At 41.3% G+C, this 15,851-nt stretch overlaps 2 protein-coding genes across 3 annotated transcripts in view; one reads left to right on the top strand and one right to left on the bottom strand.

Moving 5' to 3' along the window:
- Positions 1 to 6,011, bottom strand: part of LOC111147049 (NUFIP1, FMR1 interacting protein 1) — a 41,756-nt gene extending 35,745 nt beyond the window's left edge. The window contains 5 exon segments of the mRNA XM_022502915.1: positions 159 to 221; positions 966 to 1,064; positions 3,289 to 3,371; positions 5,578 to 5,824; positions 5,826 to 6,011. Of these exon segments, the coding sequence (XP_022358623.1) occupies positions 159 to 221; positions 966 to 1,064; positions 3,289 to 3,371; positions 5,578 to 5,824; positions 5,826 to 6,011 (678 nt within the window).
- Positions 6,012 to 6,100: 89 nt separating this feature from the next.
- Positions 6,101 to 15,851, top strand: part of LOC111147018 (GPALPP motifs containing 1) — a 41,213-nt gene continuing 31,462 nt past the window's right edge. Inside the window, exon 1 of one of the 2 annotated variants that reach the window (XM_022502864.1) lies at positions 6,101 to 6,285. In XM_022502864.1, coding sequence (XP_022358572.1) covers positions 6,171 to 6,285 — 115 coding nt within the window. In that variant the 5' untranslated portion in view covers positions 6,101 to 6,170. The remainder of the gene's footprint in view (positions 6,286 to 15,851) is intronic. The other variant, XM_022502865.1, reaches the window with a different exon arrangement.

Raw genomic sequence — 15,851 nt, 5'->3', positions numbered from 1 at the left:
GTGGTTTGTGAGGATAAAATTGAATAATACAAAGTACAAAGTACTCCATGACTGTTACTTATTATTAGGCTATGTAAATGAAGAGCTGTGGATAGCAAATCAATGAAATAAAAAGAGCGTGAATTTAAAAATAAACAAAAACCCACACAAGAACTTACATTTCTCCAATGGAACTGGACAATCTTCTCATGTGCACTAAAAGAACAATCTACTTCAGGACACTGAAAGAGTTTAGAAAAAAAGACCATTCGATGTTTTCCATACTAAATTTACCCTACTACTACATATTCAGACATAATCTGGTTGAATTACATAGTTATCCCATCTATATTGTGTTATCATCTGGTACTTACATCCATAACAAAACAGCATTTCAAAACAGGATTGTATTTAAAAAGGAATGACATTCTCAAAGCATATAAAACAATAATATATATCACTTACTTCTCTACTTAGTAAATGCGTGACATCAGCAATGTTATAAAATTTTCTTAATTCCCAAAGTTGAAGGGGCATTCTTATTAACTGAAAAGAACCTTTCCAAATTAAGAACATTCTGATTAAAAATTTCCTAAAAGTACTTAATAAGGTCCAGACCATCCTTAGAGAGTAATGGGCTATGGCAAATTAAAGTGTGATTAAATAGTCAAGGGAAGTGTTTAAGGGGAAAAAACACACAAAGGTGATAGAGGTGACCGTAGGTGAGGTCCAGCACCCTTACAAAGCAGAGGAGATGCACACACACACACAGCTGTCGGACCTCCCTTCTTTGCCGCCATCTTGCCTCTTCCTGAAGCAGTGGGCTCCCCGCCCTCAAACTGCAAATCCCAGGGTCTCAGTCTCAATTTGTCAATAATCAAACAACTTTTCTATGAAAATTATAAACTTTTATGGAAAAAAGCTCAGAATTTCTACCAAATATACCCACTTTGCTATCAATTTCAGGGAAACCAAGAAAAACCTACTTTCGTATGTTCGGACATGTGTTTTTCATACTTTTCTTGATTTTTAAAACCACGATCACAGGTATCACAAAAACAATGAAAAACTGGTTCCTTTCTTTTCTGCAAACAAAAACAGAGAGGCATTAGGCTTTTGATAAAAAAGTTTAATCAATAATAAAAATATAACTATCCTTCCAGTGGTATGTACTTTGATTTTTCACATAACCCCTGTATGTGGGAGAAACTTTTGAGTACATTTCTAATGAAGGGATATTTGTTTCTTTTATTTTATTTTTTGGAAATACATTAGGAAAAGCCAGGCATGATAAAGAAATTTTAAATCTAAGTAAAGCAAATATAATCTGTGAATAGATTTCAAATTGGTAATCTAATTAAGAGTACAGCATATGTCAAAATGATCTAATAATCAATATTCACGGTAAAAACAGCATTCTAACTCATAGGAAAAACAACTATATCACATTTTTTTAAAAACCCAAAAAGAAAAAAACATTATTGAGTAAAGGTCAGTTCTTTTTTCAAATTTGCTATTTTTATGTTGTTTTTCTTTAATTTTTTTTTTAAGGATTTTATTTATTTATTTGACAGACAGAGATCACAAGTAGGCAGAGAGGCATGCAGAGAGAGAGAGGAGAAAGCAGGCTCCCCAAGAGCGGAGAGCCTGATGTCGGGCTCGATCCCAGGACTCTGGGATCATGATCTGAGCCGAAGGCAGAGGCTTTAACCCACTGAGCCACCCAGGCGCCCCCCTATTTTTATGTTTAAACATAAAACAAAAAAAGATAACCACCATGACAGACTATATAGGAAATGGTTTCCCATTGTTTAATGTCGGGATTACATTAATAAATACATTATACATGCACAATATTTTCTTAGTATTAGCTACACAGTTTCCATGCCAAAATGAAGAAGGATACTAATTTCATGCTGTAGACTTTATTCAACTAATTCTAAAATAATGACATTACTTTTTTTTTTAAGATTTTAAGTAATCTCTATACCCAACTTGGGGCTCAAACTTACAATCCCAAGATCAAGAGTCACATGCTCTACCAACTGAGCCAGCAAGGCACCCTGACATTTATATACCTTAAAACAGACCAGATTTATAACCCTCATCAGAATAAAAGAAGCCTGGGACACGTGAGTGGCTCAGTCGGTTAAGCATCCAGGGCTCCTGATTTCAGCTCAGGTCATGATCTCAGGGTCTTAAGATTGAGCCCCAGTCTGTTGAGTGCTCACTGGGAAGTCAGCTTGAGATTCTCTCTGCCTCTGCCCCTTCCCTCTGTGCACATCTATGTGTGAGTTCTCTCTCCCCCTCTCTAATATAAATAAATAAATACATCTTAAAAAAAAAAAAAAAAAGAATAAAGGAAGCCTATTTTAAGATTTGGTCTCTGAAGCATAACCAAGAGTTGATCCTGATTTTAAAAAATAAATTTTTCATAAAAATGGTAAATATCCACTACTGAAAAGAACTGAAGCATTACAATGAATTAAAATAAACAAATAATAAATAACAATGATAACACAAAAAAAACCTTGTCTGAACAATTTCAGACATTACTTTAGGTATAGAAGATAAACGAATTATGAACATTAAATTTAATTTTAATTGAATTTGACACAAGAAAAACTGCTGCAAATGCTTTTTTTTTTTTTAAGATTTTAATTATTTATTTGACAAAGAAAGACACAGCGAGAGAGGGAACACAAGCAGAGGGAGAGGGAGAAGCAGGTTTTCCGCCAAATAGGGAGCCCAATGCGGGGCTCGATCCCAGAACCTTGTGATCATGACCTGAGCCAAAGGCAGACGCTTAACCAACTGAGCCACCCAGAAGTCCTGCAAATGCTTTTTTTAAACACAGAAATATTTGTTCCTAAAAGATCTGTGTTATAAAGAAAAAGATCATAAAAAATAAAAGGTTTATGTCATTGTAATTTGTTCTTAACTCCATGCTTTCAATTTTATAAAAGAAAAGTTTGGATTTCCATTCTTTCTCCCTAAATTCCATCCTTCCCATTTTTTTTAGCTCAGCAAGGTTTAATAACATTTACACTTACTAGTAATATAATTCACAATTATATTTATCATGAAAATATACTGAACTGGATTGAATGTTTTTTCTACAATTTCTCCATTTATTTCTCAAAAAGATTTTGCTTAAAGTTTTTATTTAAAGTTAAGATCCTATTTTAGCAAGGCCTCACTGTGTCAAAAATGGATGCAAAACATTGAGACCGTTATGACCGAAATATAAGGCATGAAACAGTGACATAGGGACCCAAGCGTCACATTCAAGAATATCTTTAAAAATACCTTTTTTTTCTGTTTTCTACTGGGAGGGAAGTGGACATCAGTGAACTTTGGATCATATTTTCGTGGAAAGTAAGGATGTTTAACTAAAAAACAAAAGAAATCAATAAATATTTGCAACGACACAATTTTTAAATTTTTATTTGCCCTAACATGTCACAAATACTTGAGCAAAAACTACCTCTTCTAAGAAGAATAGTAGTTCAAACATATTAACAAAGATTAAGAACAGTCTACCAAATAAATATTTTTCAGATGAATACATAATTGGTAAGATTACAAATCCATATATACTTTAGGTGTCAAAGTAAAGAAAGGAGTGGCCACTCTAACCTGATGAAATTCCTTGCAGTTATTTCAAATAGTAGAAATGTAAACAATAAAATCCCAATATAGTGCTTTCAGCATCAATTTTACACCAGGCAAACAGAGCCTTATGAAATATACTTTCTCTCAAATTCTTTCCTGTCTTATTGCCATGACTCAACTCTGAAACCCTTATCTTTCACCTCAATTACTCTGACAGCCTACCCCACTGTCTTCCAGTTCCTAACCCTTCTCTTCCAACAGACCCTGCACACTGACATCACAAAATAATCCTCCACTGGTCACAATCCTGCTGGACAATCTATAAATGGCTTCCCAGAGTCCTCTAAGGAGATCTCAGTTTATTTCCTCAACCTACTCTTCCCTTCATACCCTCCACTTACTTTGCTTCAGTCACACCAGAACAGTGCAATTCTCAGAACTCCCCTTGTACTCACACCTCTCCCAAGACACTTCCTCCAAAAGCTTTCCCCAACTTCCTCTACACTCTGAAATCACCTTTCATATGCCTCCATCACCAGTCATGCTGTGTTGATTTATATTTATGAGCTCATCTCGTCTGACTTACTTAGGCACATCCGTCTTAGGCACATTCCTATTCCCAGCATTTGGCTGGAACCCAAACACTGATCTGGATTCAAGTTAATGTAAATTAAATCTCAGGCAGAATTGAAGAAGGGTTTTAAGTGAACAAACTCATGGCTTTAAATACGATCTATAGGGGCGCCTGGGTGGCTCAGTGGGTTGAAGCCTCTGCCTTCGGCTCAGGTCATGATCCCAACATCCTGGGATCGAGTCCCGCATCGGGCTCTCTGCTCAGCAGGGAGCCTGCCTCCTCCTCTCTCTGCCTGCCTCTCTGCCTACTTGTGATCTCTGTCAAATAAATAAATTAAAAAAATAAAATAAAATAAAATAAATACGATCTATAGGCTGATGCCCAAATTCACAGCTCCAGCTACAAATCTCCCCCTGGAAAGTACAAACTAACAGCCTATTCAATATCTTTATTTGACACAGACATACTCCAAACTCAACTCTTGGTCTTCCTTCCAAATCTGTTCCACCTCCATTCTTCTGCTTGTTTGGCAAAAAACTTTATTCTTTTCTCATCTTTACCTCACACCTTGTATCTGATCCTTCAGCAGATCGTATTGGCCCTACCCTACCTTCAAAATACATCTGGAATCCAACACTTCTCATCATCTCCTGAGGTCCACCCTGGTCCAAGTCGCCAATATCTCTCACTTGCGTAAGTGCAAAAGCTTCTTAATTCGTTTCCCTTTAAGTCAATTCCCATCAGTGGCCCATTAATCCTAAAATATAAATCAAATCATGTCACACCCCTAAACTACCCCTATCACAGGAGTAAAAAGTCAAAGTCCCAACATCTACAAGGCCCTAGCAGGTCTGCCCTCTTCCCCAATCTAGGGGCTCTTTCATCTCTAGCCACATGGGCTTCGGCTCCAATCTACAGCTCCTGCCTCAAGCAGTTCATTCTGCTTACATCCCCATTCCCCCAGATTATCCACAGCTCTGATCGCTCACCTCCCTTTGCTCGAATGTCACCTTCTTTATGACTGGCACTGATATTTAAAACTGCTCTACCTATCATTCTTCTTTGCTGTCTCTCTCCGTAGCACTCATTGCCTTCTAATGCACACTGCTTTATTCTGTCTTCTGCCACCAGGAAATGTTAAGCTCCATAAAGATAGAGATGTTTGTATGTTTCCTTCACTTCTATGTTCCCAGTTCCTGGTACATAGTTGGAATTCAACAAATAACTGTCGAACTGACTGAATAGGCGGGGGAAAAACATTATTGTCGGACAAATTATGAGACATGAATGAACAGCCTCCAAGAGTGCAGGGCAGAATCAGAAGTAGAGAGAGGAAAAGGGGAAAGTGCGAGAGGGAAGAAGGGGAGAAGAAAAGTAAACGGGTGGTAAGGAGAGGAATAAGAGCCTACCTGGAGCGTTCTGATGCCCAGGAAAAACACCAGGAGACTGTCTCCAATACCATGATGTCGAAGCCTGGAAATTCCAGGAAGGCTGGCCGTTTAGGTGAGGCTGAGAATCAAGCGGAGACTGGGCATCGAATGGAGGCTGTGCCCCGGGAAGAATTTGGGCGTCGAAGGGAGGAGGCGCCTCGGGGAGAGCCTGGGCCTCCTGAGGGGGCTGCTTCTCTGAGGAAGGCTGTGACCCCGCTACGGGGGGGGGACGACGAAGGCGGTGGTGGTGGCGGCGGCAGCATTGCCCAGAGCATCCAGCTGTCCCGCTGCGCGGCAGTGTCGCTCGGAGGCCCCAAAGTGGGGGTCAGCTCGGATGCCGGCAACCACCCTGCAGAAGACACGAAATCACTAGCCGGCTCAGCCATGCCTCCCGCCAGGTGGGAACCCAGCATGCGAATGTGGCACAAGCCTTAGGCGTCACCTCCGTTCTCGCGAATTACGCGACTCTGCCAACCAGGGGCTGCTACGTCATCGGTAGGCGCCGGGAAAACTTCCGGCATTTCCGACCCGGGTTGCCTCTTGGTTTGACTTGACTGCGTGGTTAGAGTTGTATGCTTGAGCAGTGTCCGCCACTGCGGATGGCGAGGGATCTGATCGGGCCGGCGCTGCCCCCCGGCTTCAAGGCCCGCGGGACAGCCGAGGACGAGGAGCGAGACCCCAGCCCTGGTAAGCGGCGGCGTGGACGCTACCCGCCGTGCCCGCCCGCCCCTTCTCTGGCCCGGCCCCTCTCTTTGAACAGAGGTCTAAGGCCTGAGAGGGCGGAGCGGTGGCCTGTAGGCACGGCCGAACCGAACTAACTTGGCTTCTTTAGCGGTAGCGGGGAGGGGCGGGTGGGCTGATAATCATGACAATGATGATGTATTCTCATTTAGCGGTGAGTGGGCTGGACCCTGTGCTAAACGATCGATACACATTCAGTCATTTCATTCTCCTAGCAACTGTATAAGGCAAAGATTATCATTTCCATGTTACAAACGCTAACACTGAGGCCCAGGCTGTTGCGCAGATCGCATAGCGAATAAACGGTGGAGCCCGATTTAGAACACAGCCAGTGCTCCTAACCTCTGTGCCATTTCGTCTTCTGACGTATCATGCTCTTGGCTCTTGTAGAAGATGCTCTGCTCCCTAGTCTCCAGCCTACCTTCCTAGCTCCTCTTTCTCTCATTGTATATGGAACACACGGCCCAGTGCTGAAACCAGTCCCGAGTTTCTGCGCTGTTCCTCAATACTCTAGGCTCTTTCTGGCCTCACTCCACTTCTTGACATACTCCTACTCCATTCTCCAAGGCCCAACTTAAATGTCAGTGAAGGCTTCAGTGAAGCTTTTCCAAACTCTCCCAAGAATGGTCACGCCTTCCTTTTTCCCCGGGTTTTCTTCTCCTTAATTACATAACATATTTAATATACTTCTTTTTTAAAGATTCTATTTATTTATTTGACAGACAGAGATCACAAGCAGGCAGAGAGGCAGGTAGAGAGAGAGGATAGGGAAGCAGGCTTCCCGCTGAGCAGAGAGCCCAATACAGGCTGGATCCCAGGACCCTGGGACCATGACCTGAGCTGAAGGCAGAGGCTTTAACCCACTGAGCCACCCAGGCGCCCCTTTAATATACTTTTTAAAAATGATCTGTGTCATATCTGCCTCACCATGGCAGTATGATCTTCTAGTTTAACAGAGTGAGCACTTACCAAATAAATGATTTCTATCTCCTTTAATGTTTGCTCTAATTTGTAGACTGGGATTGACACCAAAGTTGGAAAAGAGTAAAACTGGAAAACCAACCCACCCATTTTTTTTGTTTGTTTTTACGATTTTATTTATTTGAGAAAGAGTAGAGAGTGAGTGAAAGGGAGAGAGAGTACAAGCCAAGGGGAGAGGCAGAGGGAGAGAGAAAAGCAGACTTCCCTTTGGGCAGGGAGCCTGATGTAGGGCTGGATCCCAGGACCCTGAGATCATGACGCCAGCAGAAGGCAGCCGCTTAAGGGACTGCCCCAGCAGAAGGCACCCAAGCTCCCCTAACCCTCCAATTTCTTAATCTAATTTTCATTCTTTGACTGGGGGGGGAGGTGATACGGGGGTGGGAGGGCATGTTTCCACCTAGAGATTCTCTTCCAGATCTCCCTTCTTTTAAAACTGCCAACAAGTCATGTTTATTTTTAGCAAAGAAGGACCATTCAACTAAAGTTGAAGAAAAGTGGGGTTAAGCAGATTTTTTAGTTGGGTTTCTACATGTATGTTGTTTTTGGTTCACCATATTCCCTGATCTTAAACCAAGGTAGGATTTGCAGGTAAATAACCACTAATCTCCCAAATAGATACTTTAATAATGATTGGCTTCCATCATTCTGCAGCATTTATTGCAGGAACTCCTTTCTCTGTCTACTCTCTTGTATTTGTTTCTTTTGTGTATTCCTTCTCTTCTCACCCCCACCCTCAACACTTAACACTGTGTGTGTATGTACTCCCCTCTATCTTGACCAAGTTTTACCCCGCCTGGCACATAAAAGATCCTTGGTAGATATTTGTTGGCCACTTGCTCACCAAGCACAATCTCTTACGCACAGCATGTTCTTTTTAACACCTAAAATCCCCCCTACTATAATTCCATTCCCTTCATAACCTCCTGGATGACTGATCCTATAACTGTTGGCCAAAAAATCTTGAGATATTTCTTTTTTTTTTTAAGATTTATTTATTTATTTGACAGAGAGAGATCACAAGTAGGCAGAGAGGCAGGCAGAGAGAGAGGAGGAAGCAGGCTCCCCACCAAGCAGAGAGCCTGATGTGGGGCTTGATCCCAGGACCCCGAGATCATGACCTGAGCTGAAGGCAGAGGCCTAACCCACTGAGCCACCCAGGTACCCCATCTTGAGATCTTTCTTATCTCATTATTCTTTTGTCTGGTTTCTCAAGTTTATCAGTACCAATATCCTTGAAATACACTTGGTTACACCATAGAAGTTCCCTTGTTGCCCTCTTCCAGGCACTACCTGCCTCCCCATCCCTCTTTCAACCAAAGGGGAATGACTATCTTGACTTACCATAGATTGGTTTTGTGTGCTTTATGTAAATGGAAAAATACAATATGAACTCTCTTGTAACTGGCTTCATATTTTGGCATAACATTATTTTGTGAGATTCATCATGTTGATGAATTATTGTGGATTTTGGATTATCTGCAATGAATATTATCTGCAATGAATTATTGCAGATTGTTTATTGTCACTGCTGTCTAACAGCCTATTATGTGAATGTTCTGCAGTATCCTACCCATTTTACTCCTGATGGACATTTGAGTAGTTTCCCTCTTTTGGCAGTTAGCAGCGCCCTGCTGTGCATTATAGTACATGTCTTTTAGTGAACACATGTTGCATTCCTTTGGAAATTTTTGGATCATTGGGCATGCATCGGTTCAGCTTTAGTGGATATTGCCAAACAGTTTCCAAAGTTAGTACCAATTTACACTCCCACCAGCCTGGGTGAGAATTCTAATGATTCCATATTCTCACTTAGTTGTCTCTGTCTTTTTAATCTGATGGTTTGTAGCAGTGTCTCAAGGTAGTTTAATTTGCAGGTCTATGGTAACAAATTGAAGTCCACTACCTTTTCATTTGTTTGTTGTTGGTTTTTTGGAAACGCTGATGTGTTTTAGTCTTTTGTTCATTTTTCCACTGGTTTGTCCGCCTTTCCTTACTGACCTATTGAGTTTTTTATATAGTCTTAAGAAGTCACTTTTCAGTTATGTGTGTTGCAGGTATCTTCTCTAATTCTCTGGCTTCCCTTTTCACTCTCTCATTAGTATATTTTGTTGATCAGAAATTTTTAATTTTAACATATTCTGATTTTTTTTCTTTTATGGTTAGAGCTTTTTGTACCCTATTTAAGTAGTCCTTGCCTCCTCTAAGGTTACAGAGTGGTTCTTCATTTTATCCTACAAGCATTATTGTTTTAGCTTTCACATTTATATTTGCAGTTCATCTGGAATTGATATTTCTGTATGGTGTGAGGTAGGGGTGAAGATTTATATTTTTCCTCACAGATATCCAATTGGTCCATCAGCCTCCCTTCTTCATGATACTGTAATGTCACCTTCTTTATATATCATGTGACCATATATATGCATCTAGTTACTTTTTTATTCTGATAAAATACACATAACATATCCCATGCTAACCATTTTTAAGCGTTTTTAAGCATTTTAACCATTAAGTACATTCACATTGTGCAACCATCACCACTATCCATTTCCAGAACACTTTTCCTCTTGCACAACTGAACTCTGTACCCATTAAACAGTGAGTCCCCGGTGCCACTTCCTCCAGCCCCTGGCAATCACCATTCTACTTTCTATCTCCATGAATTTAACTACTCTAGGTCTCTCGTATAAGTGGAATCATACAAGGGCAGCTGGGTGGCTCAGTCAGTTAAAAGTCTGCTTCAGCTCACGTCATGATCCTGGGTCCTGGGACCCAGCCCCACATTGGGCTCCCTGCTCAGTGGGGAGCCTACTTCTCCCTCTGCCCCTCCTCTCACTGGTATGTTTTCTCTTTCCCCACCCTCTCTCTCTTCAAATAAATAAATGAAAATCTTAAAAAAAAAATAAGTGGAATCATACGGTATCTTTCTTTTTGTGACTGGCTTATTTCACTTACCACAATGTTTTCAGGGTTTGTCAATGTTGCAGCATGCGCCAGAATTTCCCTCAGGTGGGAATTCTTAGACCTAGTCGGATATCTGCCCTGTGTTCTCATACTTAGCTATTTCCCCGAAAGAGATCACTGACAGAATTCGGAGGAGGGAGTGAACACACAGATCTGAGGTGGAAGAAATGAACTTTATTCAAATACTCTAGAATATTGAATGCTGGGAATGTCCCCTTAGATCATGTCATTAGAAAAACTCAAGGGGGAGATGTTTTCTCAAGACCAGTCCTTATACTCCAGATGCTGTTTTGTGGAAGTTAAGTGGAGCCTTGGCTCTTTTGACTCCAACTCCAGATTCCTCATGTGCAATGACCTTCACCTCCACTAATTTCAGCTGTATTTGTAATCACACACTGGACTCTTTCATCTCTGAAAACTTAAATTCAAATTTCATTCAGAGCAAGAATCCCTCATTCAGCCATCATTCTCAGTTATTCCTGTTACACTTGCTTGGTTTTGTGTTTTGTTTTGTTTTGTTTTTTAATTTTTGTTTTAAAACCTCATTAAACTATGCCATCTCTGCCCTCTGTCCTTTTTGGCCTCCTTCTTTTAATCACTTCTGCCCCCAGACCTAGACCTCACAATGCATCACTTCATCCACTCTCTTGTAGTATTTTCAACTGCCTTTACCCATTCAGGATTCTGTTAAACCCATCTGGCAAAAACCCAGCTCTGGATAAATCCAAATGTTGACCTCTTGTGAGCCTACCTCCAGCCTTCCAAATGCAGCTGGAAAAAAACCTCAGACCTCCACAGGCTAATGTTACTAAAAATTACAATCTCCTCCCCAGCTGGGTTCTCAGCTCTGCCCAGCAGTCCTCAGAGGTTTCCCTGTGCAGCTCTTTCCCCATTATCAACTGTGGTTCTTTAAAAGCCTCTTTTTTTTCTGAGACTATCTTTCCCTCTACGTTGCTGAAGGAGTAAATGCCATCTTAAAAGATCTTCCTCAATTTTCTGTAAGTGTGCCTAAAACTTTCCTGAATCTATGCCCCATATGTCTTCTCTTTGATTACAGTAGAAACTGTACAGTATTGGCTTCTAAGGCTAAATCCTTCCATTTTTACTCTGAATCCCTTGCCTTATTTGTTCTCAGGGCTCCTTGCCCGCAGCATTTGACCAAAGCATTCCAGTCTTTCCTGTTTTTATGAAAATTCTACTCTACATCCCCCTGTAGCTAGTATTCTTTCTCTCTGGATCCTCTCCATTTTCTCCTTACCCCCTGCATTGTACCTTCTTAACCCACTACATTCTGGCTTCTGTTCTTGGCAGTCCACTGATTCCACTGTGAAAGTAAATGAAGACCACCCACCAATTGTTTTTCACACATTTTGCTAAATCCAAGGCACTCTTTTTAGTCCTGACCTGCTTGACCCCACTGCAACATTGAACCCCGTGGATGCCTCCTTTCTATCCATTCTTGGTGCCAGCCCTTGATCACACTTCCAGTTTTTCTGAATGTGGTAGGCCCTTATGTTTCTAGTTCTTTAGAGATGCTTTTGCCTCTGCCTGGATGGTCCATCCGGCAGTCCTCACCAGCTAAGACACTTGAATCCTTCAGCCCCATCCCAACCATCACTTTCTCCAGGAAACATTCTCTGACATAACTATTCTCTACAAAAGACTGAGTTGGGTTCTTAATGATATTTCCAGGCTCAGTCTTGTCACAGGTTCAGCAATCTTTTTTTTTAAGATTTTATTTCTTTATTTGATAGACCATAAGTAGGCAGAGCAGCAGGCAGAAGGAGAGGGAAAAGCAGGCTTTCTGCTGAGCAGGGAGCCAGGCAAAGGGGCTCCATCCCAGAACCCCGGCATCATGACCTGAGCTGAAGTCAGACGCTCTACCGACCAAGCCACCCAGACGCCCCCAGGATCAGCAGTCTCTTTTCCTATAAAGGACCAGATAGTAAACGTTTTAGACTTTGCAGGTAAAAATCAAAATTAGTGTGAAAGTATGTATACAATAAGATAGAAAACAAATTTTCCTAAATTTTTGTTGAAATTCAAAACATAAAGGAGTACAGTTTTATTGTAGTGTATAAGCCTACTAATGAGAAGAATGGGATTGCTTTTGGTGGGAATAACATTTCGTTTAATTGGGGTTCTGAGTTAGTGTTTCCTGTCATCAGAATTCATTGCTAATCTGTAGTGAAGGTTGTTTCTTTAAGAGAAAGAGAGCATGTGTGTACATGAGGATTTGGTTGGGGCGGGGAACAGAAGGGGACAGAGAGAGAGAATCCCAAGCAGGCTCCAAGCCCAGTGTGGGCCCGATGCAGGACTCATTCTCATGACCCTACAATCATGACCCAAGCAGAAATCAAGAGTTGGATGTTTAGCCAACTGAGCCACCCCATGTGCCCCATAATGAGGTTTTATTTACTATACTGAATATATTTTTTTCTGTGCATGGTTTTGTGTTACAGATGTTACAAGGGAAAAATAATGAAACATAATCCCTATTCTCATGGAATTAATTATCTGTTTGAAAAATTACCATTGCAGTGAGAGATCTACCTTAATAATTCTAATATAGCATTACTGTTTTAGGACAGAGATGAACTAGTTCATTACAAGTGCCTAAAATAATTTTGAGACAAATTCGAGACAAATCCTAAAGAAGGATACCTATGAAAGAGTGAAGCCAGGTGTGTTCTTAATTTTATTAGAAAGTTTATAGTGTGGCTTATACCAACTTACATTTTCAATATTCTTTTTCCTTTTTAGGTCACTGTCTCTTAATATTCTATTCCTTCATTATATAATATTATTTCCTTTGATACAACCCAAGTAGAATCTCACTCTTTTACAGTATTTTTCCTGTGATCATTTTTCAAAAATAAGGCTTTGCATCCTTCTCAGATGAGTTTTATCTTCATCTATTTAACTAAGCTCTTTTTTATATACCACACTTGTTTCTTTAAAAATTTAAGGCAAATTTATCTGTTAGTTATAAAACCAAGGACAGCACATATTTAGACCATTTAGGCTTTTAATCATTCAAACTATATAAAAGAATAGTAAAATCTTTTTTCTTAAGATTTTTTTTCTTTAAAGATCTTATTTATTTATTTGAAAGAGAGAGACAGAGATAGCAAGAAAGAGCACAGGTGGGGAAGAGAGGGAGAAGCAGGCTCCCTGCTGAGCAGAGAGCCTGACGTGGGACTTGATCCCAGGACCCTGGGATCATGACCCAAGCCGAAGGCAGATGCCCAACTGACTGAGCTACCCAGGTGCCCCTTAAGATTTTATTTTTAAAGTAATCTCTACACACAACATGAGGCTTGAACCTGCAACCCTGAGATTAAGAGACATGTGCTCTGTGGACTGAGCCAGGCTCCCCATAAAATCTTTCCTTAATCCAAACCAATCCAAAATTACCCAGTTAGTGTCAAGTTGACAAATTACATTGGTAACACTCTCATAAAAGAAAAGATGGAAGCAAAAGAGAAAAGAGAGAGAGAGAGGAAAAAAATCTTTAATATATAGAATGAAAAGGAAGATAAAAGAGCCAATCACTATGAAAGGGAAATTTTCATAGTCATTTTCATGGTGCAGCTGTGACCTCTAGAATTTTGAAGAAAGGGTTATTGATAGAAGGTGGTATCCTCCCCTTCTTACTATAGTCTAAAAGGTGTTTTCTCTAGGAATTAATATACATAAAGAGATAATTAGAAATTATTAAAGACATTAATCACTAAGGTTGCAAGTCAGATACAGTCTCCATGTATAGTTGGGGAACACTTACCTACTAACTATGCAGTCAGTCTTAAACAAGAGTTGGAGAGGGGCGCCTGGGTGACTTGTTAGGTATCTGCCTTCAGCTTAGGTCGTGATCCCAGGTCCTGGGATTGAGCCCCGCGTCAGGCTCTGTGCTCATCTGGAGGCCTGCTTCTCTCTCTGCCTCTCGCACTGCTTGTCTTCCCTCTCTCAGTGTGTCTCTCTCTGTCAAAAAAATTAAAAATCTTAAAAAAAAAAAAAAAAAGAGAGTTGGAGATATGGTTCCTGTTCCTTAATTCTTAATGTTTTCCTCTTTTGCTGCTTGATTGTCCTTTTCTAGGCATGCTGAATTACTAGTGTAGCATGTGGTAAAATTCCTACCTTTATTTAATGACATACAGAAGAATATTGAAAAAAAAATGCATCAGATTTTTAAAAACAAAAGTTTGGATTTTTAAGTCAATTTATTGTGTATTGAGTATTTTTTTTAAGATTTTATTTATTTATTTGACAGACAAAGATCACAAGTAGGCAGAGAGGCAGGCAGAGAGAGAGGAGGAAGCAGGTTCCCTACCGCGCAGAGAGCCTGATGCGGGGCTCGATCCCAGGACCCTGAGATCGTGACCTGAGCATAAGGCAGAGGCTTAACCCACTGAGCCACCTAGGCGGCCCTTGAGTATTTCTTCTATAGAAATACATGAAGAGGGGTTTTGAGTCAAGATGGCGGAGAAGTAGCAGGCTGAGACTACTTCAGGTAGCGGGAGATCAGCTAGATAGCTTATCTAAAGATTGCAAACACCTACAAATCCAACGGGAGATCGAAGAGAAGAAGAACAGCAACTCTAGAAACAGAAAATCAACCACTTTCGGAAAGGTAGGACGGGCGGAGAAGTGAATCCAAAGCGACGGGAAGATAGACCGCGGGGGGAGGGGCCGGCTCCCGGCAAGCGGCGGAGCAACGGAGCACAAAATCGGGACTTTTAAAAGTCTGTTCCGCTGAGGGACATCGCTCCAGAGGCTTAACCGGGGTGAAGCCCACGCAGGGTCAGCGTGGCCTCAGGTCCCGCAGGGTCACAGAAGGATCGGGGGTGTCTGAGTGTCGCAGAGCTTACAGGTATTAGAACAGGGAAGCCGGCTACAGAGACAGAGCCGAGGAGTGACTCTCAGCTCGGGGTTACCTTGAACCGGTCGCAGGCTCGGTCAGCTCGGAGCGCGGCCGGAGGCAGGGTGACGGGAGTAAATCGGCGCTGTTCTCTGAGGGCGCACTGAGGAGTGGGGCCCCGGGCTCTCGGCTCCTCCGGGCCGGAGACTGGGAGGCCGCCATCTTCATTCCCGCCCTCCGGAACTCTACGGAAAGCGCTCAGGGAACAAAAGCTCCCGAAAGCAAACCCGAGCGGATTACTCAGACCGGCCCCTGGTAAGGGCGGTGCAACTCCGCCCGGGGCAAAGACACTTGAGAATCACTACAACAGGCCCCTCCCCGAGAAGATCAACAAGAAGCCCAGCCAGGATCAAGTTCACCTACCAAGGAGGACAGTTTCAATACCAAGGAGAGCAGCGTAATTCCAAAGGAGGAGAAAGCAAAGCACGGAACTCATGGCTTTCTCCCCATGATTCTTTAGCCTTGCAGTTAATTTAATTTTTTTTCTTTTTCAATTTATTTTTCTTCTTCTGCTAAATTTTTTTTTTAACTTTTACCCTTTTCTTTTTTAACGTTTTTTAACTAGTTTATCTAATATATATATATTTTTTTCCTTTTTATATATTTTTCTTTATTGGTTTTCTTTTTTTAATTGTTTCTTCCTTTTTTTTTT

This window comes from Enhydra lutris, unplaced genomic scaffold (genome assembly GCF_002288905.1).
Source record: "Enhydra lutris kenyoni isolate GAN:26980312 unplaced genomic scaffold, ASM228890v2 scaffoldscaffold15, whole genome shotgun sequence".
In the NCBI taxonomy this organism is placed as follows: domain Eukaryota; kingdom Metazoa; phylum Chordata; class Mammalia; order Carnivora; family Mustelidae; genus Enhydra; species Enhydra lutris.
Note: the sequence above shows the minus strand (reverse complement) of the source record. Positions and strands in the feature narration are given on the sequence as shown.